This window comes from Epinephelus moara, chromosome 24 (genome assembly GCF_006386435.1).
Source record: "Epinephelus moara isolate mb chromosome 24, YSFRI_EMoa_1.0, whole genome shotgun sequence".
In the NCBI taxonomy this organism is placed as follows: domain Eukaryota; kingdom Metazoa; phylum Chordata; class Actinopteri; order Perciformes; family Serranidae; genus Epinephelus; species Epinephelus moara.
In genome coordinates, this window is record NC_065529.1 from 15,734,789 (window position 1) to 15,757,156 (window position 22,368).

Sequence of the window (22,368 nt, forward strand, 5' to 3'; positions counted from 1 at the left end):
GGCTAAAACATTGTAGAATATAATGCTGATATTCGTCTCCTTCAACGCACGTTGTCCTCCTCCGTAAAAAATCCGCACTTTGACTATGTTTAGTATTACTTAAGTTGTTTTGATGTCGAAATCCGCTGAATAACCATGAGACGGTGTTTACTGCCGGTAAACCGCCCACACAGTACCAGAGAAGAGGATGAACCATGCGGCGTTCACAAACACATTTAAAGCCCGTGATTCCCAGAAACATGTTGTTAAATATAACTTGAAGCCTATTCAGTAGCCACCAAGTGACAATAATGGCAACTCGACCCATCCACGGATTGTTTCACATGGAGGTTATTGTTTTATTTAAGCAATCAAGGGACATATTGGCAGAATTAGAAACGGAAAGCAGGAAAACAACAACGACAATACCTTAGAATAATAACCCTTTGTTAATTAATGAAATTAGAATGTTGAATTGTATTAATCTCTTTCGCTATGTTGTTTTTAATTTTGATGACTAAATTTGACACGCATGGCCATTTTTACTTCGAGTGTCGGAAATGCGGTTGCCATGGTAAATACTTTATGTTGTTAGCTGGGTCATTTCTTCCGACAGTTCCTGAAGGCGGCACTGCGTAGCTTTACTTTAGAAGTAGCCTCTCAAACAGAAAAAAAGTTAGGCTAGGGGAGTAAAGTGTTAATTTAATGTTTGTGTTATATTGGGTCCACTCGGTTAGACCACAGAGACTTAACTCGAGGACTTGGTGTTGGGTTCTTCTGCTCTTTTGTCAGTGTAAATAGAAATAAACTTCTAGCTCAAATCTGGGAGACTGAGAGCCGATGGAGCGCAGTTTGTATGGATGCAGATGAGGCACGATGCTAGCTAGCTAACTAGCTAACGTTACTGAGGTAAGAGCAAAGGCGATGAAGTTACAAGTTTTGTTTTACAAACGTTGTGTACATGTACGCAATGTGTTACTAATGCAACTTGACTCACTGCTCCTTTGAAAATAAGTACGTGGGAGTGGATAGTTAAATGTTGGGAAAAGTTCACATCTAAAGCGAGTTTCTAAACTTTGAGAAACTCTTCAAAGCCGAGGCCCAGCAGCTTTATGAAGCTGAGTTAGCGGGGGGATAAAACGGATGAATAAATACGTTATATTTCTCTATAACGTTACCTCACGCGTAATTCAACTTTCACGTTGGTCCAGCCCTTTTCAGTGTTGTCGCACCATTTGGCTTTATTGTGTAAATGTACATGCATGTACAGAACTACAGTATTCAGGTGTATTCATTATATTTTTATATTTATTATGCCATAATTGTTTGGTAACATTCATTCACATTAACATTCACATACATTTTCCCAGTAGTTTAAACCTAGCCACAAAATATGTAATTATAGTATAGGACACTGAGTTTACTTCCATCTTTTATTGTTTGTTCCTATAGAAAGTTAAGGCTGTGTTTCAGGGATAATCTCTGGTGTTTTCATGAAGTTGTCAGTTCTGTGTAAAAGAGAACCACAGTGTAAAGGGACCATAACCTGTGTTAAGATATGTGACTGCACTGACCAGCAGAGAAGTACATAAATTAGCAACATCCTCTTTCAGCAGAAACACACAGCAGTTAACAGATAACTTAACGGTGGTGAACAATGAAATTCAACTTACAGGGGAATTTCATGCTGTCTTACATGCATTCACACTCAGGGTTATCATATGACAGCAGTTTAACAGTACACCTACCCTATGAAGTTTGAACATAATTTACAAAATGGTTGATATATTTGAAACCGAATGATATTGTTTTACTTTCTTCTCTATAAAGCTTTTTTATTAGAGCAGAAGTCTCATTAGTTAGTTTGTGATTTCTGTGCATTGAACCATTTCTGCTGTCTACACATTCCTGAGCATTGACCAGGGGGCAAAAGGACATGAGTGGCTTAACCCCTGAAACCTCAGTGAATTGCTGTTGGGATAGTCATTACAAACTTAAGCTGTGCAGCCAAACTTTAGTAAAAGTCATGTAACTTCATTTTTTAAATTCTAATGGAGAGCCTAAATTTTCAAGATATGTCGAAATAAACTTGGAAAATTACAGAAATCAGATGCAAAAATGGTCTAGAATATGTCAATTTGCTGTATTGTTACAAGAATACAATTATATTAAATCTTTGGTTTTAATATTTCACTCAGTATAAACATCAAATAGCTTCAACAAAGACCTTGAACAAGCTTATACAGAATACACATACAGTTTAGTACTATCAAGACAGTGTGGAACAATCATACTTTTCCAATTTAAAAGCTACTTAAGAGGAGCTTTAAATGTCTGTCTCTGTATGTAATGGTGTTGATGTGTTTAAGCTTGTTCACTCTCAGCCACGGCCTTGGGCTTGGCCACAGTTTAGAATAGACCTTGATTTGCATGGGTGTGCACAAACTTATAATTCAGTAATCCACATCAGACACACCACTTCTGCACGCTTGCTCATTTGAGATACACGTGGTATTTTTTTTTTCACATCTTTATTACAGTCAATTAGAGCCCTTAGGCAACATAAAACTTAGAGCTGGCTGCAGGCAGGGGGAGGTGGTGGGTGGAGACCCAGCAGCTCCCAGAGTTGCTTTGTTTGCCTTTTAAAGCTTAAGGATTTGTACTCCATTAGTGTAACTACTGTAATGTAATGTAGCAGCTTTTTTTGCATCCCCATCTTTGATTTAAGCATCATGACAGTGAGATGATATAGTAGCACCTGGCGGAGGAGCCAAGTTGCAAAATATTAAGGGGAAATTGTGTGATCCTCTGGCAGCTGATGGCTCTACACACTGGCAGCGGTAGTCTAGCCATACTCTTATAAAGGACTCAAGAATATTTAAAGAATTTGTTATGCCAGCTGCTGGGTCGCCTACACAAAGCTCTGTCTCTGTCTCCTGGGGACCTCTGGTTTATATAAACTACCCATGACATCCACCAACTGGCTACTTAAACACAGGACAAGTGTCTGTTTTACAGCAGTGTCGAGGGAAGTTGTAGTCTTCATGTCGAGCATGATGGACATAACTGCACAGTTGTTGTAATTCCATAATTGAAGGACAAAAAATGCTTCCAAAATACTGTTAGCATTAGTGTTGATATAACCTCTAAACTTTGGTTCCCATGAACGGAAGAGATTGTTGTTCATTTATATAATTGCACTTCCCTTGTATCTGATTTTAGGTTATCAAACTGCTTGGTATGCTGCCTGTTTACACAAGGCACTGCTGCTGCTGCTGCTGCTGCTGCTGCTGCTGCTGCTGCTCTTTTATTCTATTAACTATACAGGCGCTGGTAGCTTGTAGTTGTTTCCTAGTTTATTAGGCACACCTAGCTAAAACTAATGTAGTCTAATACAAGAATCTGCAATAAATGCTGCCTTCATGAAGGTTAGAATATTCGTTTTTTTTGTTAAAACTGTTTTAGAGAGGTCTTGATTCAACTTTGTGGTTATTTTGGAGGGTGCGGTTTGGTTAATGCCTCATGCAGAGGGATGTTTCTGTTATTCAGCTTACCCTTACTGATATAAATGCAGCAGACAAAATATGAGAAACAAAAATTATATATTGGTATAGAGATTATAGCCCGACCGACTCAGGACTATTTAGGCAGGTATAAAATCAGGTAAAAAAATCAGATAATGACCAAGGCCAAAGAATAAACTTTTCAGGGCTTTCTGATGGACAGAATACAGAGCATTGACTAGTATCAAGACATATCTTGTTATTTCTGTACTTGTTATTTATCGGCTGACATATTTGCCAATACCATTCGATCTGTCGGCCCGACTGATTTATTGTTCCAGCTTAAATGGCGCTAGTGTGCAGGGGCTGGTGGTTTGCTGTAGGCTAGCAGGGCTAACATATATTTTGTCAACTTGTCATTGATCTGCGATAAGCCAATATCAGCTTATAATACTGGTCAGATAAAGTAAATACAACAGTGCAAGAAATCAGATTTAATATTTCACTACATTGTCAATGCCAAACGTAAAAGCTTCTGTGAAATGCACCCTGTCTCTTCCCACTGTGAAACCTAAATGTGGAAGTCACTGAACCAAATATCTGCCGCTTTTGTCACCGTGGCTGCTGCTTTCTCGGTGCCGTGTCATTTGAGAACTGATTCTTGAGTGTCTGGGAATTGCTGGACCTTTTCTCAGCATGTCTGGGCACCAACATTCCTGGAAAGCCAAAATGAATATTGAGATTCAGAATGAATGTGAGCCATGCAGTTAGAGAGCAGGTGCTGCATCTGGGTCTCTGTAAATCATGCGGACTATCCCACCAACATGTGTTTCCCTCTTTTTAGTGGAGGCAAAAATGTCAGGCTACAAAAAGGCCTCTGCATTGGTAGCCTGGAAGTGAGAGAAGTGCCAAAGTTTAGAGGGCTATTTGCACGCTAGTAAATTTGTAAGTACATAATTGGTTATTCATTTTTACTGGCTGCTTGAACATCCAGGAGATGGCAGTAGACATGCATTGGCCAGATATTTGACCTTTGTATGCAGAGCTGAACTGTGACACCGACAGTTTATTGTTAAGAAAACAGACGAGGTGAGGAGTCAGCGTGAGAGTCATCAACAGTCAGTTATCAAGTCATTGCGTCATATATTATCAGTGATGTAAGCATGAATATTTGCTTTGCATATTGTCCCACGTACCCGGACAAAAAGAAATCATCAACAAAATTGAAAGAGTTGAACAAGACTTGTAGACTGCTAAAATGGGTTGATTACTGACATCATATTAGGGCTGTAACTTATTTATATTTTCAATACTGGTTAATCTGTGGAATACTCTGTCAATTAATCGATTAACTGTTTAGTCACCAGTATTCAGATTGGAGGGTGATGTTGTTACATTGTTTGTTTGGTCCAAAAAGACAGTTCACAACCCAAGATACTCAATTTACTTACATACAATTTAAAGACAAGCAGAAAATCTCCATGTTTTAGAAGCTGGGATCGGCAAAGTTTGGCATAATTACTTAAAAAAATAACTGGCAACAAGTTTGGTAAGTGATTAATTGTGTAAGTAATTTTTTGTCAGCTAATAGACTACTTGATAAATCGTTTCAGCTTTAAAATGGACATTATATTCATAAGTGCTGTTGCTCATAAGTTGCACCTGGGTCTTCGATGTTTGTCATACCGTGTGACTACTTTTTATAGTAGTAGTGCTTTTGTAATGGGGCACACGTTTCGCACAGGTTGCCACCACCCATCTATTAGGATGCTGATAAGAGGGCAAAGTGAGGTGTAATTTCTCAGTATCTTTGTCATTGTTGTTGACACAGTTTCAAACTCAGGCAGGAGTGCTGGGTTATATGATACTGACTCAAGTGTTCAGCCCTCTGTATGTGGCCACTCCTCTACAGCAGGCAGCGCTTTCTTAGTGGGCGAGTCTCTCATTCCTGTCCAGACTCTACACAGCTCAGGTTTTGTGCATTTCCATTCAAGTCGGGAGTTGTGAAAGAAAGTTTTTGCTGTTTGGATTTTGACAGTTTTTCTAAGTTTCTCATAAAGTAAGTAGATTTTTTTATATGTTGTCCAGCTGGCAGTGTTTGATGTACTTTACATCATTTAGGTGATTTATTTTTGATCGGTGTGGGGTAACTGTCATTGTGTTGATTGTATTGTTAAGTTAATATTTTATATTTAGACATGGATGATTTTACACACTACATCAGTGTGGTGTGATTGTTTTGTCTGTTTCCTACAGTTTCTTAGCACCTTCAGGGTCGAGACAACTCCTTCCCTGTTTTTGTATATGTGTGTTTGATTTCTCTAAACCCGTCCCTAAAGAAATGCCCAGTTTGTACTTGTTTATCTAATATTGTGTTGGAAATAGAAAAATGTTGGGATTCATGACGCACAATATAAACATTTCACACAGAGAAAATATGTCCAACAAAACATTTGATTGGAAAAAAGTTCAGTACATCAACAGGTCATGTCATATGTATTGACAGCAAGCCACTGCACATCTACAGTGCATCAAACTACTTTAGTAGTTTTGGTTCCATCCTTGTGCGGTGGAGGGATGAGAGTCTGCCGGTTTTTCAGGGGATTTCAGTGATAAGCGCACCTTGAGCTGGTGACTGGGAATCCGAAAGCTTAAAACACTCCCAAGATGTATGACTCAATTTTTTTTTTGTACAGCCTGTCTTTGTGGGATTGTTGGATTAAGTTACCTACCTGATAAATTAAGTTCTGAATTAGATCATCATATTTTGGTTTTAGTTCTGAAAGGGTTGATCATCAGGTAGCTGATCGACTTGATTGAAAGTAAAATAACTTTATAAGTATCCAGCAAAAGTGGCAAATTGATATATGATGATTCCAGCCTATCAGAAGTGAAGAGTTGCTGCTTTTCTCTGGGTTGTATCATTTTGAAATATTATAAAGCCGTCACCTTGGGCTCTGGGAACATGTGATAGTAACTTTTCAATATTTTATACTTTTTATTAAATGATTAGTTGATTATTCAAAAAAAATATGTATTGATTAATGATGCAAATTATCTCTCGTTGCATCCCCAGTGGGTTTATTCCTTTACCTTTTTGATTTTTGCTGTTATTAAATTGATCAGCAATGTGATCTCTAAAGGTGCCTTATACAACATTCGGAGCATTATTACAGCAGCAACTATTAGATATGTAAAAGTATAGTAGAGTAATGGTGTCCTGAGCAGAGAATGAGGTCACGCTCCCTCTGCGTGTGTTGTAATCTGAGCTTCTCTGTTCTTTGTTGTGGTAGACTGGCTGCGCATGCATGTTCGTGCATGTTCGTGCCTGTAGTCCCTGTGAGTTTGTCCTACTTGCTAGCTAATCGCCATGTCTCTGCACTGTGCTCATATGATGACTACTGCTGATGACGCTGTCCCAACCCACAACGGCGGAACAACGTCATTGTCATAAGCATAGTGCCTGCCCTATATTCCCCGGACACATCAACACTGTTAGGTCTGTCAGCACTGTTGCCATTGTTAGCACTGTTTGCGCTGTTAGCATAGTTAGCTGCTAGCCACTGGTTCAGCCGCCACCATGTTGAGAGCCATGTGCAGACAATCCAGTTTTAGACTCATAGATCAGCTCTGAATGTGTAGTTGTTTGTCGAAAGTACAAGTAGCGTATGTTTACATTTATTTTTCAAACCAAATTGAGTTTGAATTCAGCACTGTAGGTTGTTGTTGTTTTTATTTAATGTCCTGTGCATGAACTGTTACGCCTTAATTCTGCAAACACAGCAGCCAATTATTTGTGATTTGGAGGAGTGAAGTGTCACAGTCACAGTCATGGGAGCTGTTTGGAGGATGTGTCATGTTCAGGATCATAATGGGACACCCTTATATGGATCCCTGGGCGTCACCATGAGCCTGGAAAAACATACAATAGAAACAACTCTTGCATGTTGCTCATGACTTCACCTCATCTAGTTGTTCCTCAAAACAATGACTGCGGGGAAGCTTCCTAGCTGAGGTGAACCTCCCCTGCGTGTTGGTATGCAACCAGCAGCACATTCCTGTATTATCTTGGTTAATAATCAAACCAACAAGTTTCACAGTTTTTTACTTGACACCAGCTGAATATATGGCTCATGTGTTCTGAGCCTCTTATCTGAAGGAGTGAGATAATGGTGATCATGTGACATCAGAGACTATCAAACAGGCAGTCACAGGAAACACCCTAGACTTGGGAACATGTGTGTGTACTCATGCTGTGGGAGACTATGACTATACCTGACTGTAGGGTCATGAAGGAAAGTCACACCTGAATCACTCCATTAGCAGGTCACAAGATAAAGGATTGTGCAGTCTTTGGAGAGCTTGTGTTAGTGCTGTTTGGCTTTAGATTTGGTTTTAGATTTTATCTAACCATCTATTGCTTGAGTGGCTTGTAATCGTCCTGAATGGACTGGAAGGCTGCAGGTTTAAATGCTGTGCTGTTTTTTGAGCTAAACTGTCACAGTTTGAATCTGGTCTGGTTTAGCCTTTTGAAGACACAAGACAAAGATACCTTGGGGACAGGAAATGGTGGGGAAAGTTGAATCTTGCCCACTCAAATTTTAGTTTTTCTTGATGGAATTTGCATTTTTGTATTGGGCATTACACCCAAAGTACCAGAAGTGTATCCACTTTTAAGTCCAATGTTGCCACAAATGATTCCTGACTTTTGTGGAAAAGTTTGACAACTGTAATGGATACTAACATTGAAATAATACTTTACAGGAAATGGTGAGCGTCGACATTATCCACTGAAAAATAACAACAGGAAGTCGATCCACTGACATGGAGGGCAACGGAGAGATCAGTGACACAGACAGCGGCATCATCCTTCATTCAGGTAAACATTTTGTTCATCACTTATAGCATTTTTGAAATATGGATTAGCGCAACTGTCTTAGTCACATTTTTATTATAAATAAAGGAATGCACAATCAGGCACAAAAGACATAGTTAAATGCCACTGCAATGTAACAATTACATTTGATCATCAAGGCTACATTTTAAAAAATGTTCTAGAGCCCTGTGTGGGACTGTTTTCTTCATCTCGCTCCTGCCCGCTCCCGCTGAATTTCTGACCATTACCGCCCGGAACCGCAACGTGTGTGTTACACTCCCGCCCGCTCCTGCAATGTGTATGTCCACTCCCACCCGCACCCGCAAAACTCTGAGAATTTATGCCCGCACAATAATAGAGATGCATTGATTTTGTGTCTTCTCCCGTCCCGCAGGAGAAAACATGTCATTTTATAGGCTATTAATAAAGAGATTCATGGGGTTGTTTGTTTCGTTTCCTTGGCCTGCATGTCTTTTGATGCACTGGTCAGGAATAGCGCTCCTATTTCATTGTTTTCATTTAGTTTTCAATGAAATAAAGGCTGTTTCATATTGTATTCTCCTCCTCTGTATTTTATTTATTTTTCTACCTTCAAATAATCACGCACATTGAGGTTAAGGCAGGCCCGGCACCAGGATGAAGTTACTGAGGGGGCGGTTAAAAATTCAGAGGGGGCAAATCTTTATTATGCAACATAGGTTCACAGTGAGTTATAAAGAGCGCGCTGCTGTGCGTAATTGTCGCGCGTAGTGATCCCGCCGTGGTTTTTTTAGCCGCCCGTTCCCAAAATTCAAACCGCCTGCTCCCGCGATATTTGCGTTCCACGGGACCCAATCCCAATGCAGCCCTCTAAAACATTCCTCCATTTTTCTAGTCTCAGAATATCAAAACTTGCAGATGTACACATGTGCAACATCATAAATGTGATCATTTATGTCAGTACAGTTCGCTGCAGCAAAGTTTATTGTTGGGCTGCATCAAATCTTGATTCTTAGAAATCTAAATCAGTGACAATAGCCAGCCGTGTGAGATTAAAATTAGTAGAAAACAAACTAGACGGCAGATTGTCTTTGGTCGGCTGCCCAAATATGTCTGAGGGACACTGGGCAGCTTTATTGAATTGCATTAATTAATGTGAAAACAGGAAGTGAATTTACGTGGGGATTGCTTCATGGTCTTTTAGCCAGTAGACATGGCTGGAGACCCAAATTAATGTAGTACACACATACTGTTAACTTTAGTTGTACATAAAACCATTACTTACATAAATAAGGAATTTAGACATACAACAGAATTAAATTCAAGTTGAAAGTTCAAACTTATTTTCTCAAATTCTTTAGAATTTTAAGGCAGCCCGGACACTAACTTTCAAATAGTTCCTTTTTACAGTGTAGCTTAGTCCAGCACATGGTAATCTTATCACAGCAGCTGCTTTCAAATGACCTCAAACAGAAGACAAATAAAAAAATCCCAACTAAAGTCAAGTCAAAACATACAAATATATTTGTGTTGTTCAGGACTAAACAAAGTCATTGTTCACAGGTCCAACAAAATGTCAGTATCTTAAGTTTAACACTTACAGAAACATTCCTACATCAGCAGTCATAAGCAATGGTATGGCTTATTGACTCTTACAGGCCCAGCAATCTGTCATGTGACAGAGCTGTTATGATGTTGATGTCTTTTGCCAAAACACAGTTTATTTCTACCTACTCATTCTCTTCATCACCGCTGTTACATTTAGACTCAGTTGGTAACATAAATCTTCCCCTGACACAAGTTCACCTCTTTTATTGCAGCATCATTATCAAATCTGTCAAGCTTGTCTTTCATCTGATGTTTAGCAAAATGGCATCCATTCAGAGAATAACTCAATCGTAGCAGATTGCATGGCGTTAGCAACCGCTGCTACAAATTTCTTGGCAGCAGTGATGTCAATGTGTTCTCAATAAAATAATCTACATTCTTGAAGCAACTCCCTACGTCAGCACACAGCAAATTAAATTAGTTTTAGGTAGTAATTCCAGCCCATTGAAGAAAGTGAAAGTCATATTTAAAGAAAACAGGTCATTATCAAAACTCAGGCAGGGACCAAAATGCATCTGGTCCATTGTCTGTGTCCTGCTCAAGATGAAGAAAGCAACACAAATGATCCAGATTAAAAGAGCACTCCATTGATTTCTTTCTTGTCAAAACATGACATCTACATTACCCACAATGCAACTTGGCCAACCACAGTTTTGTCAGAGCTTTGGGTTTGTTATGCTAATAGCAGCTAACGTAGCCTTGAGCCGCTAGCCTGAAGCAGAGATGAGGAGTGGGCTACAGAGCTCTGGTGAACACACCTTTTTAGAACTTCTTTATGAAATTATTGTCATTTTTAAACTTGGAGTCTTCGGACCAAACTGAAGCTGCCTCAAGTCCGACTTCATGCAGCTCCTTGTGGAGCCATAAAAGGCTTTATACAACTTTTTTCCACCTAAACAGGTGTACTCCCTGAAATCTCTGTTACACTTTGGTGTGTAAATTAAGTGGAGTACCTATTTCAAGTCTGATCTTTTGCTGACCTTTTGCTGGATTAATATGTTTTGTGACTACTAAAGTTGAAACAATTGATCTAGTAATCCATTAGTTGATGAACAGAAAATTGACCAGCACAAAATTTAGCAATCAGTAAACCATTTGTGTCTTTTTTGAAGCAGCAACGCAAAAACTTCTGTAGCTGCAGCTTCTCAGTGGTGAATAGTTGCTTGTTTTTTAGTTGTCTGTGATATTAACTTGACTGCTGATCAGACACAACAAGCACTTTGAATATGTCACCTTGTGTTTTGAAAAAATGCGACAGGCATTTTTGGCTCTTTTCTGACCCAATGATTAATCAGTTTAACAGGTGCAACTCTAGTGAATATGTTGCTCTTTGTATGTTGTAAGTCATTAAAGGGAGTCACAGATTGTGGTCACCTAGAATTATTATTCTATGGTAACAATCCCATAGAATCAGATGCAAAGTTTGGCAGCCCTGTTTTTGCTACGCCCAGCAGTGTCTACTGATTAGTTCTGGCCTTTCTGACATTCCTTGCGCCTTAATTAAGCCACGTGATGTCTGTCCTATACAATGAGAAAGTGTCGATCTACAAAGAATAGGGGGATTGTCATTCACAGAGGAGGAATTCTTTGCCCTATTGTAATGCTGTCACACTTCTTTCCTGTCGCACCTCAGATGTTTGTCAGTACCTGCAGGGATTCTGTTAATAATCTCTGAAGGTATGTGGCGGTCAGTGCATTTTGCCTGAAGCCACTCCCACTGCCCTGAGACTAATCTTAATGTCATTAGTCACCAAGGCTGCAGACAGCAGCAGACAGAACACTAACACATTGTTAATAGTTACGAAGATCCTGCCTGTCTTTCTGCATGCCACTAAAGAAAACAACGATAAAAACAGAAGGTACGTTGTGTTGAATGCAACAATTGTGTGTGTGTGTGTGTGTGTGTGTGTGTGTGTATAGTGGCCTCGAGAGTTCATCTGGAGCAGTGTAGTGACAGGGCACTTTCTAATTAAAATCATGGTTAGCATAGTATTAGCATGCCAGATTACCCTCAACAAGGCAACAGAGGACAAAGTAAAAATAAAATTAAATAGAACAGGCATCATCATTAACATGAAGGTCATGAAATAGGAAATGATAATAATATTGTTTTGATAAGAATAAATTAAGTTTTACAACGGACATTTTTAACTTTTACAAGTTATATTATTGCTCAAACATGACATTGGACGTGACTGATAAATGCAGTTGTAGCAACATTAGCTGTGATATCACTAACATGCATTTATAAATAGACTTAAAATGTTATTATTTTACTGAATGTTTGATTTGTTTTGTTTTCATTATGGCAGAAAGTACATATTCATTTTCACACGTTATGCACATATGTTTGCGGCCAACAATACTAAACCACTTTTCAGTTGGGGGCGGGAATCTCCAGGCACCTCACGATTCAATTGCGATTCAGAGGCCAACGATACGATTAGAATCTTGATGCATCAAAACGTTTGATTCCTGTACATGAGTTATTTTTTCTCACTGTGACTATTTTAGCTTAGTTGGACACAACTTGCATACAGTGTGACTCTTGTCCAAGTCCCCTTTACCCTTCATATTTATATAAGCCAAAAAGCTTTTATACCATAGACTTTATTTAAAAAAAAAAAAAAAAATGGACGTAGCTACCATGAAATCACCCATTGGTTTGTGGACTCCCGTTTTGAAGTCTTAGCATTTATGGTCACCACGTTGGTTGTTTGGAGCCAGAAGTGACTATATTTGAACAACAAGGTGGAGCTGTGGAGGAGCGAGGGTTGGATGTGACTGAGAGTCTGAAGACACTATCCGCAGACAGCCTGTCACTCAAAGCTGCCTGCCCTTAATTATACATAACTTTTGCGCCTTAATCTAATGTAAACACAAGTTATAGAAAACTTCAGTCCCCTACAGTTGTCATGAAGGGGGAAATTAGCAATAGAGACCAAATCTGATTTTTGTACGAGGGTGTAAACATGTTTATTTATGCTGTGAAGCTGGGCATTTTGACATGGGGGTCTATGGGGATTGACTGGCTTCTAGAGCCAGCCTCAAGTGGCCGTTCAGAGAACTGCAGTTTTGGCACTTTGCAGTGTTTGTTAATTTTTCAGACCTGGAGGTTGCCAGTTATTTCATACACTAGCTTTTAAGACAGGGATTGACGCTCGGATTATATTCATCTGCAGTTGCTCACACTCAGCTATCCTCGCCAAAGAAGTAGCCTAGCTTAGAATGTAAACATGTTGATGTTTACATCCGTTACTACTCATCCAATGGGTTCAGGCATAAGGAACGTACAGCCTGGCCTGACAAAATAGTTACAATTGTTCATAATGCGGAGAACTGGGTTTTAAATTTCTAGTGATTGACTTGACTGGATTGAAACATAATCATTAAAGAGAGTATCATGATGCATTTAAGAAATGACCAACCCCCCACCCCCCACCCCCACCTCTAGTTTCAGTATAATCAATCCAATTTACGGTGTTGAGTCAACATCTCTGTGACAATGTCAACAACGACTGAGCATGATAGGCGTCATAAAGGGGAGTGTTCACTGCACAGCTTCTGAATTGGATTGCATAAGAGTCAGCAAGGTGTTCACATTAGACGGACAACTCAGTGTATTTGTACTGTGTGTTTGTATATATGCTTTAGAGTCCAGACATTTGGTCAACTAATCAATCAGTCAATATCTATAAACATTTTACATTTATATACTAGGTGATATTGAAAGTAATCATTAGTTGAAGTTCAGTTAGCTTTTACTGGTTATTTTTATGTTACCCTTCAGAATGAAATGTGCCACTGCTTCAATTTTGGTCTTTACTTTTTTCTAAATTTGATTGACACTGAACTTATGTTCTCATGTGTTTAGTACTGAATAACGGATGTTTAACAGTCACATAATCTCAGATGAGTCCTTATGCTTCGTTCTTGTTGCATTACGCAGGCTCTGACAGCCCAATGACGCATACAAAGGATGTAACCACGCACACGCGGGCCATGAAGCTCAAACACCAGGATCTCCAAAACCGACTAGAGAAATGCCTGCGGGACCTGAAGGATCTCTGCATCCGAGAAGCTGTAAGTAAAAGTAATCTACAAATCAACAGGCCGACTGTTTAAAAACTGACTACATAATAAGAATTACATTGAAGCTTCCAATGTCTGTCGTCATGTTTTATGACGTCATCCCTCAAATCAACTTGCTTTAATGAATAAATGTCATTTATGGTACTGTTAGATTTGCTGCTAGACCACTAAGTTTATACAGGTGTGTGCACAGCAAGCAGGAGAGCAAAGCATTTTTTGACTGCAGTGAAAATGTTGTCTTGGAAAGGCCAACAAGTGTTGATAGAAGCAGAATATTTAGTTTGATAAATAAAATGTTGTAAATTTTGTTTTCTTGGAGATGTTTGGATCACATGAGGCAGAAACAATACTCAGCAGCTACTGGAATCTAATTCTGCAAATTGTACAGTACTTACAATATTAGTGTAGCCTAATCTTTATCTGCAACTTTGCAGAAATACCAGGTTTAAGCAGAATGAATAGACATGCAAAAAAAGAAGGCTTAACAGCATTCAAATGTTGATTTAAAATTTAAATGTCAACTTTAGGAATGAGGCTTTTGTGCTTCGAACTATTTGCGACAGCCATAAACATGTCACAGGACAAATGAGTCACATAATCACGATAATCTGAGATTATTAAAATTTTACGAAAGGTTTCAGCAGACCCAGACAAAGTCAAACTGAAGACAATTGTTACGTAATTAGGCGAGGTGATACAAAGTGTACTTGCTGTATTGCATGTGATTCCAAAAAAATAGGTGGAGTAGTTTATAGCAGGATGTTCGATGACGCATTTTACTGCAGGTTTACAAAGTAACCTGCAAGAGGGGACATTTTTGAGATGTGTTCAGCCCTGTCTGCACAAATGTGGATGAATTAAATCAAGTTTTGTGTCCACATTTGCGTTTTTTCACACATTTTTCACACGATTTCAGATTTCTGTTGTTCACAAACACGGACTGGACTTAGATGTCCAAAAACTTTTATGCTTTCTCAAATTAGTCTGCATTAGCTTCAAACCAGCCTTAATGTCACAGTGGTTGTGTTGAGTCATGGGCCATTGAGAGGAAACAAAAGGTCTTTTAATCTATCCTCCTGTCCTTTGTGACGCTTTTATTTTGGCTCTTACTGCCAAGCAGAATACAAACATCATCCCTTTCCTTTCAGACACATTGTGTACTGAATTAGAACATGCAATGTGGCTGCTGTGAGATTTTCTTTAAATGTATCATAGCCTTTGAAGAGGTATCCTGGTGGTTCAGTTGGTCAAAGTGACTTCAGTGTTCCCATGACAGCCTGGATTTCAATCCAGCTCCAGCATGAGACTTTTGTCACACATCACCCCTTCATTTCCAATACTTTCTGCAGTACTTTCTCTCTCTGCGCTGTGAATTATCAAGTAGAGACAAAACATTGGCACACTGAATCACTTCGAAACTGGTCACATATCCCTGTGGGAGTATCTCTGCCATGCGTCGGTGCTCCAGGGTAAAATCCCAGGACTGATCATTCTTTCCTGTTGACACTCGGGCTGGGCACTCCTGTTGGGACACGCTCAGGTGAACTAATGGGAGGCATGACGCCTCTCCCTTCTTTTAGTGACAAAAGAATAAGTAAGCTCATTGGCCGTGCTTACGTGTTTGTCTGTCTGCAAAGGTGGCTGTCTAAGAGTGACTCAAAAGTAACTTTTAATGACTGATCTATAATGAAATCAGTTAACAGTGCGTTGCCGTGCTCTGGGTTTGACTTTGACACGGATACTCGATGCTGTGAGAAAGTGAGACCTAAAGAATGTGTTGTGAAAGGAAATCTCTGCAAACGCAGAATTGTGCAAGAGATTCCACAAACCTATATGCCTCAACATGTAAAGAGAGCAGATTGAGATACTGTTACATCATTTCAAAACTTCCACAGAAGTGGTTGAATAAACTCTGAAGAGATGTGTATCTTTATTTGAACAACGAAAACGAAAGGATTTAGTGTTTGAAAAGATGTCTTTGTTTTGATTTCACCAAGTCAGACAATAAACTTTATGTTACGTTTAGATGTTGCTTTGTGGACATTTGGATTTGTGAAGTTTTCTCCGTTGTTTAGGAGTTGACAGGCCGGCTGTCAGATGATTACCCTCTGCTGCCAGGAGAGAAGCCTCCGCAGATTCGCAAACGTATTGGAGCTGCGTTTAAACTGGACGATCAAAGCATCCCACAAGGAGCAGAGGTATAAGCAGCATGTGGAGACTGCAAGACTGAATAATATCATTTATAAACAATGTGTAAACCTCAATGTTTCAGGAGTCACACTGTTGTCTCTCTCTTGTCACGCCACCATTTTACAGGAGTCAGAACTGAGTTTAGTGGATGGTGAGCTGTCGCTTCAAATTAAGATATACGAGGCAGCGCGCAAGCTCTGCGACGAAGATCACCTGAGTAAGGCTGTTAGAAAGAGCCGAATACAGCAGTGCAAGAGAGAGGAGAAAAAACTGAAACGGCTTCAAGAGTCGGCCTTTCAGCTGCGACTGGATCACGGCCGATCATCGCCACTCCCTGCTTTTAATATTGCACAACATGGTGAGAGGCGTCCGGCAAGACTTCAAGATAGTTTGTAGTCAAATCCCTTTATTTATAACCACCTGGGCCGGGAGTTAATTCTGTTTCTGTTTTTCAGATCTGGGCACATCTGATGACAGCTCTCTGTCTGATTCTGTAGTGCAAGATGAAGGTAAGACCAGTTTTTACAAGGTTTTTTTTTTCTAAATCTAGTGTAGACGAGAGTCGGACTAAGAGATTAAGAGATTAGAGATGCAGTACAACAAGGCGACAATCAGCCAATACCAATTTGTGGCCGATAAATTGGTGCATTCCTCAAGGAGATAAATGTTTATCAACACTTAATCACTTTCTGCAGGTATCACACACTTAATAATCTCTGTTATTTTTTCCCTCTAGAAGTGACAAGTCAGTCATCCCAGTTGTCCTCAGGACCCCCTTGTCCAGGAGAGACAGATCCTCCTCCGCCTCCCCCTGTGTCCACACAGTCCTTCATAAACGGCTCCTACATGTCTCCAATAGAGGCTCCCCAGACCCTGCCACAGACCCCATGCCAGTCTCCCCACCCGAGCCTTGATTCTAAACTGAGTTTCAGCTCAAGCCCCGTGTGTGACCTTCCCCCCATCCAGCACTCCCCGTGGACAGAGTCAAGTCTCGACCAGCCCTACGAGAAGAGCAAGAAGTCACGCTCCTCCAGCAAGACGAGGTAACACAGACCATCCGTCTTGACTCCTTTCTTGTTAATTGACTTTTTAGGACTGGGTAAAACAGAGTGTGGTTTACATGGATTGTAGAGAACTGTGTGGAATGCTGATCAAGTGGCTACTGGTAGTAGTGAGGGAAGTGGTCCTGGTTGGATTCTTTGGAAAGCCTGCCAAAAATAGTACATGGACGTTAATGCTTTTTATGCCTTAACCGAAACACTGTGCACCCTTTTAAAAGTTGTGTTAAACGTCATTGCTATGTAGCCAATGTCACTGAGTGGTGTACTTGCGCTGCTTTGTATTTTCTTTATGATAGAGCAGACATCATAGAGCAAGATGAACACTTTATCTTTTCACTAATGCTGGACAAAAGCTCATTGAGTACTGTCATTTCAAGTGCAAACCTTCTTGCTCCTGCCCTGTAGTATAACAAAGTAGTTGTCAGTGATGGTAATGAATGTGCAACACTGCCATCTGCTTTCGCTCTGGTGCTACAACAGTCACTGTGGACAACAACTATAAATCCTACTGTTTTTAATGACACCTTGACACAGAGATAGAATTCAGTTTTTATTGTCCAGTAGTTAATTGCTGTAATAAAAAACTCCAGCCTGTGATTATGTGTATTTTTCCTGTGTAATGGATTAATATTAACCTGCAGTCATTAATGATCTCAGCCACAGGATGTCAGAGGAAATACAGTTATTTTTATGAAAACATTGAAACCCTTTATACTCAACTGCAGTCGTTGACTTAGCTTTTCATTTTTTTTATATTTGAGATTTCTACTGTTGATGCCTGTCTTCGTTTTTCCTGTATTTTAAATGTTTTGATATATAAAAACACCAGCGAAGAAACAAAATGTAACATATTTCTTGTGCTGCTGTTTTGTGTGTTCAGCAGTCCAGCCAAAAGTGAAGTGTTGCCACCATTTGAGGCTTGCTTTGCTTCCCATCTGAAGCTGAGCCGCTCCCAGTCGAACAGCACGCCTTCCACACCAGAGATGCGTGTGCACAGACAACTCTCCCTCAGGTAGCTGCACCTCAAATATATCTCAAGTACTGTATGGCAGCAGGACACCTATGTTGAACCTGTGATCATGTTATTTAGCTTCATGCATAAAAGCTTTTTTCATTTTAAATCACATCAGGTGCTGTGAAGTGTATGTTTTGAAAAGTTGAGTTTGCTTTTCAAGTAGCCATACTAATGCAAGCAATGTAATTCCTGTGTGATTTGCGCAGGATATCCAACCCTGAGATGTCAAAGGACCGTGGTCGCCCCAGAGGTGCAAGGAGGCGGCTGACAGAATACGCAATAACTTTACCAGAGACTCCTCCCCCTGCTTTGAACTATGGAAACCATGTTAACTCTGAGGACAGCAACTCTGAACACTCGTCTGCATCTTACAACAGCTCACCTTCTCAGGAGCTGCCATGCAATTTGCCCAAACAGTATCAGTCTGCATTCCAGCACTCTAGCCCAGTTGGCAGCTATGGACCTCAAGCCCTCCCACACACTGGCTTTTACCATAATCCCAGGCACCAGTCCAGCCCCAATTTCCACAAAGCCTATCACAATAAAGAAGTGGTCTACCAACCTGAACTGGACTTGGCACAGAGCTATTACACCCAGCAGGCTCCTTATCCTCCCAACAGATATGAGTATTACTATAAAGATGCAGCTGTGCCCCACCAGAGAGCACAGAGGCCTTTACCTCCTGACACCAGACACATCTCCCCGCCGGCTCAATGGGACCATCCACACTACCGCTCCGGCGGTCTCCCGCAGCATGTAGTGAGTGAGCAGCTCAAGTCATGGCACTGGCGCAGTCAGCTCAAAGCTCCCAGGTCCCGCTCTCTCGACAGACAGGGAGCAGTCAGAGTTAAAAACATGTCGTTTCGGGAGGGGACCCCGACCTGCCTCCAAAACCAGAAGTACCATGAACAGGTGAGTAGACTTAAGTATTTGATATATGCCAACAATCTGTCAGTCACATTATAACAGTGTGTCAACAACGTAGTAGTGTTAAGTAAGTAATTGACTTATTGACAGTTTTTCTCAACACGTTTGCACAATGTACCTGCTCAAAGTGACTGTTTTAATAAATGCAATAATACAGCTGTTACACATGCCAAATCTGTTGGAAAAGGAAAGAAATTTAAAATTAAGTCATATGTTTGAAGTTGGCCTGTTTGACTGAAACCTGCTATTTTTATGTTATTAGGGGCTTATTGATTTACCTGATGAATGGGTGTTTTCTGTTAGTTTGTTCTTTTTTATTTAGGAGTTTTTTATATCTAGACACTGGTAGAAAAGATCTCCATACTCCATACTCCATACTCCATACTACATCTATACAGTGTTTCACTTTCTCTCACTTTATTAAAAAAGGGAGTCACTGCATAGATGTAAGTGTATGGAGATCTTTTCTACCAGTTTGGGCTCATCAATGTTTCCAGCAAGTTGCAATACAAAGCTGGGTGGAGAAGTGGTTTTCATACGTAATATAGACACTAAAACAGGGACATATTTAAACAAAAGTAACACCGAAGCAACTCTACACCTCTGCTCTGATGCACTAATGGAGTCAACCTAATGTCAACCCTCATTTATCTTATCTCAGGACATTGTAGAATAGGTTGAGGAAGAGATTTTTGCCATGTGGACATTTGTTGGTAAAACAAAGTTTTTCCAGTGTATATCAGACAGGCGCTGGTGTTTTTAACTAGTCTTTAGGAGGTGTGAAAGGATATTTAATATTTCAAGTTTATATTCAGGATACATTCAGTGGGTTTTTCTGCACAGTGTGATTTTAAAATGCTTAAGGCATTAACTATTGCAGCTGTTGATGATTTTTTTTATTACCACCGTTCAGAAAACATATCTAGTTTCCTTTTTATTGCTTCAGTTTATTTAGACACATGGGACACTTTTTTAAATGCAGGGTCATCTCTAGGAAGTCATCAGGAAAGATCAATTGACTGCAGCAGAAATGTTTTTGTTGTTTTTATTGGTTGTGGGGTTTTTTTTTTTTTTTTACAATAATAGCAAACTGCTGAATATCCTAGTTAAAGCAGAAGGTTGTGTTGGTCGTTGTTGTTCACTTACATTAAGTGTAAGTCAGGTAGAATTTAGACCTGAAGTTGTGAACAGTCAGTGGTCACAGCAGAATATGACTGATAAGCTCAAGATGCTACAGAAGACAGTGTCTAAACACCCAAACTTCAGTCTTTAATGTAATTTGCATTGTACTGAATTAAATGTATTTCACTATTTACATTTTCATTATCTCAGTCATGGTTCTAATATTGTTTCTTTCTTCTTTTGCCCACTTTAAGGTTATCCAAAGAAGGGCTCTTCAAAGAGCTGTGGATGACACCCAAGGGCACTGGGTTGTAGATGATGGCACTCACTATGTAAGTCAAGTTTAAACCGAGGCCGTGAACTTCGACACTGCAACTGTATTCATTCCCAGTTAACCAAAGTGAAGAGGTCAGAAAATCAAGTCAAATGAACTGTTTATGCCCATTTTAAAAATATATGTTTTTTCATGGTTTCTGTTGATCCACCTGCCTGTATTTGGACATATAGAGGGACAATGAAAAGCTGGAACATCTTACATGATAATGCGATCAAGTGCAACACTACAAAACTACAGCCAAAGTTTCTGTCAAGTTATATCCAACACTTCTTTGGCACAGTCACAGTAAAGGTGGTTTCAGACCAGTTGTATTAGATTTGAAGCACAACTGTAAAGGGTACCTGTTGTTTTTTGTCCACTCTCTGTATGTTGTTCTGTACTAACGGTTACACATTAAGCATTTAATTGAAGGCTTGTCACTGTTTTAATCTGTTACCGTTGTTTGCAAAAAAGGTGTCCAAGGCACTGTAAATCTGCTGCCAGCTCAGATCTGGTTGTTAAGATTCTCAAAAAAAATCCTCATCAGCACAGAGTTTCTGTGTCATTGGAATTATTTTGATATATGAAGCAATTAAAAATGAAATGATAATTGACAGCAAAGTGGTGGGAGATTGCAGGGTTTGCAATTGCAATTTCTGATGAATTATGATTTATTGCAAAATAGTCAGATGTAAAGCCATCAAGTAACCTGCTTAAGGTACTCAATCACACAACATAAAATGCTGCATTAGCTGTGTCTATCTGTAGCCAAAACCACTGCCAATAATGCAGCTTTGTGAGGATGTGTTCAAAACAGAGATGTTTACTTTTTGCAGTTTGGTTGATGGATAATAAATGTGCTCCTTTTCACTTAGCTGTATGAAGGAAAGGAATTAATTGTAAAATAATGTAAATGAGTAACGCCTACTTTTTAACTCCACTTTGTGTGTAATGTTACCTTGATGTGTGTGTCACCATGTTAATGAACTCGAGCTGCTTAAATTTAAGATGTTTCCTCTCATCTATTTTTGGAGGCAAATTTGTCTTGTTTTAATACGTACATGTGTCGGTGGCTCTGCCGGTTAACTTGAATTACTAATGGACTTACTCAGCTAGTTGAAACTAGATATTAACTTTCTCACATGAGTTATACAGTAGCAAATTTAACAAAAGCAGAGTCGTGATGCTTGGCAGCTATTAAAGTGTTAAGTTGAAATTAAAAATATACTGAGCTTTAAAGGAAACACACACTAACATTTGTGTTAGGACCAATACAATTTCTGCTATGAGGTGAACTGTATTTGAAACACTGCCAATATGTGATTCACAATCTCCCAATCAAGCTTTTGATGGTCGAACGTGTGAGAAAGAGAGCAAATTATTGCAAATCCACTACACACTGACTGGTCTCTCACAGTGATCTATTTATGTGTTTATTTATTGTGATGTGCACCATTGAACCCATGGAAAGTCAGACATGGACCTGAGTTTGCAAAACCCAGCAGCAGTAAAGACTGCATCTAGCTGTACATAAAAAACAGACCACAATCATGTTACCTTGTGTGCCTCTTTTTTACTGTCTTTTTTATTTATCAGTTAAAGTAGTTTAAGTGGACCTAATAATGATGTGTTATGTTGCTGTTGATAAATCTGTGAAAGTGTTTTCCCTGTGGAAGAAAATAAAGAGTTATGTTTGCATA

At 39.6% G+C, this 22,368-nt stretch overlaps 1 protein-coding gene across 2 annotated transcripts; it reads left to right on the plus strand.

The window, feature by feature from the left end:
- Positions 1 to 612: 612 nt before the first annotated feature.
- inavab (innate immunity activator b) lies at positions 613 to 22,368 on the plus strand. 2 transcript variants are annotated; one of them, XM_050038910.1, is made up of 10 exons: positions 613 to 888; positions 8,247 to 8,361; positions 13,895 to 14,028; positions 16,113 to 16,235; positions 16,354 to 16,585; positions 16,683 to 16,736; positions 16,964 to 17,270; positions 18,169 to 18,300; positions 18,510 to 19,215; positions 20,607 to 22,368. In XM_050038910.1, the coding sequence occupies exons 2-10, from the start codon at positions 8,307 to 8,309 to the stop codon at positions 20,697 to 20,699; spliced, it is 1,836 nt and encodes a 611-aa protein (XP_049894867.1). In that variant the 5' UTR covers positions 613 to 888; positions 8,247 to 8,306; the 3' UTR covers positions 20,700 to 22,368. The 2 variants fall into 2 exon arrangements, with proteins under 2 accessions (XP_049894867.1, XP_049894868.1); XM_050038911.1 differs by lacking the exon at positions 613 to 888 and adding an exon at positions 5,430 to 5,541.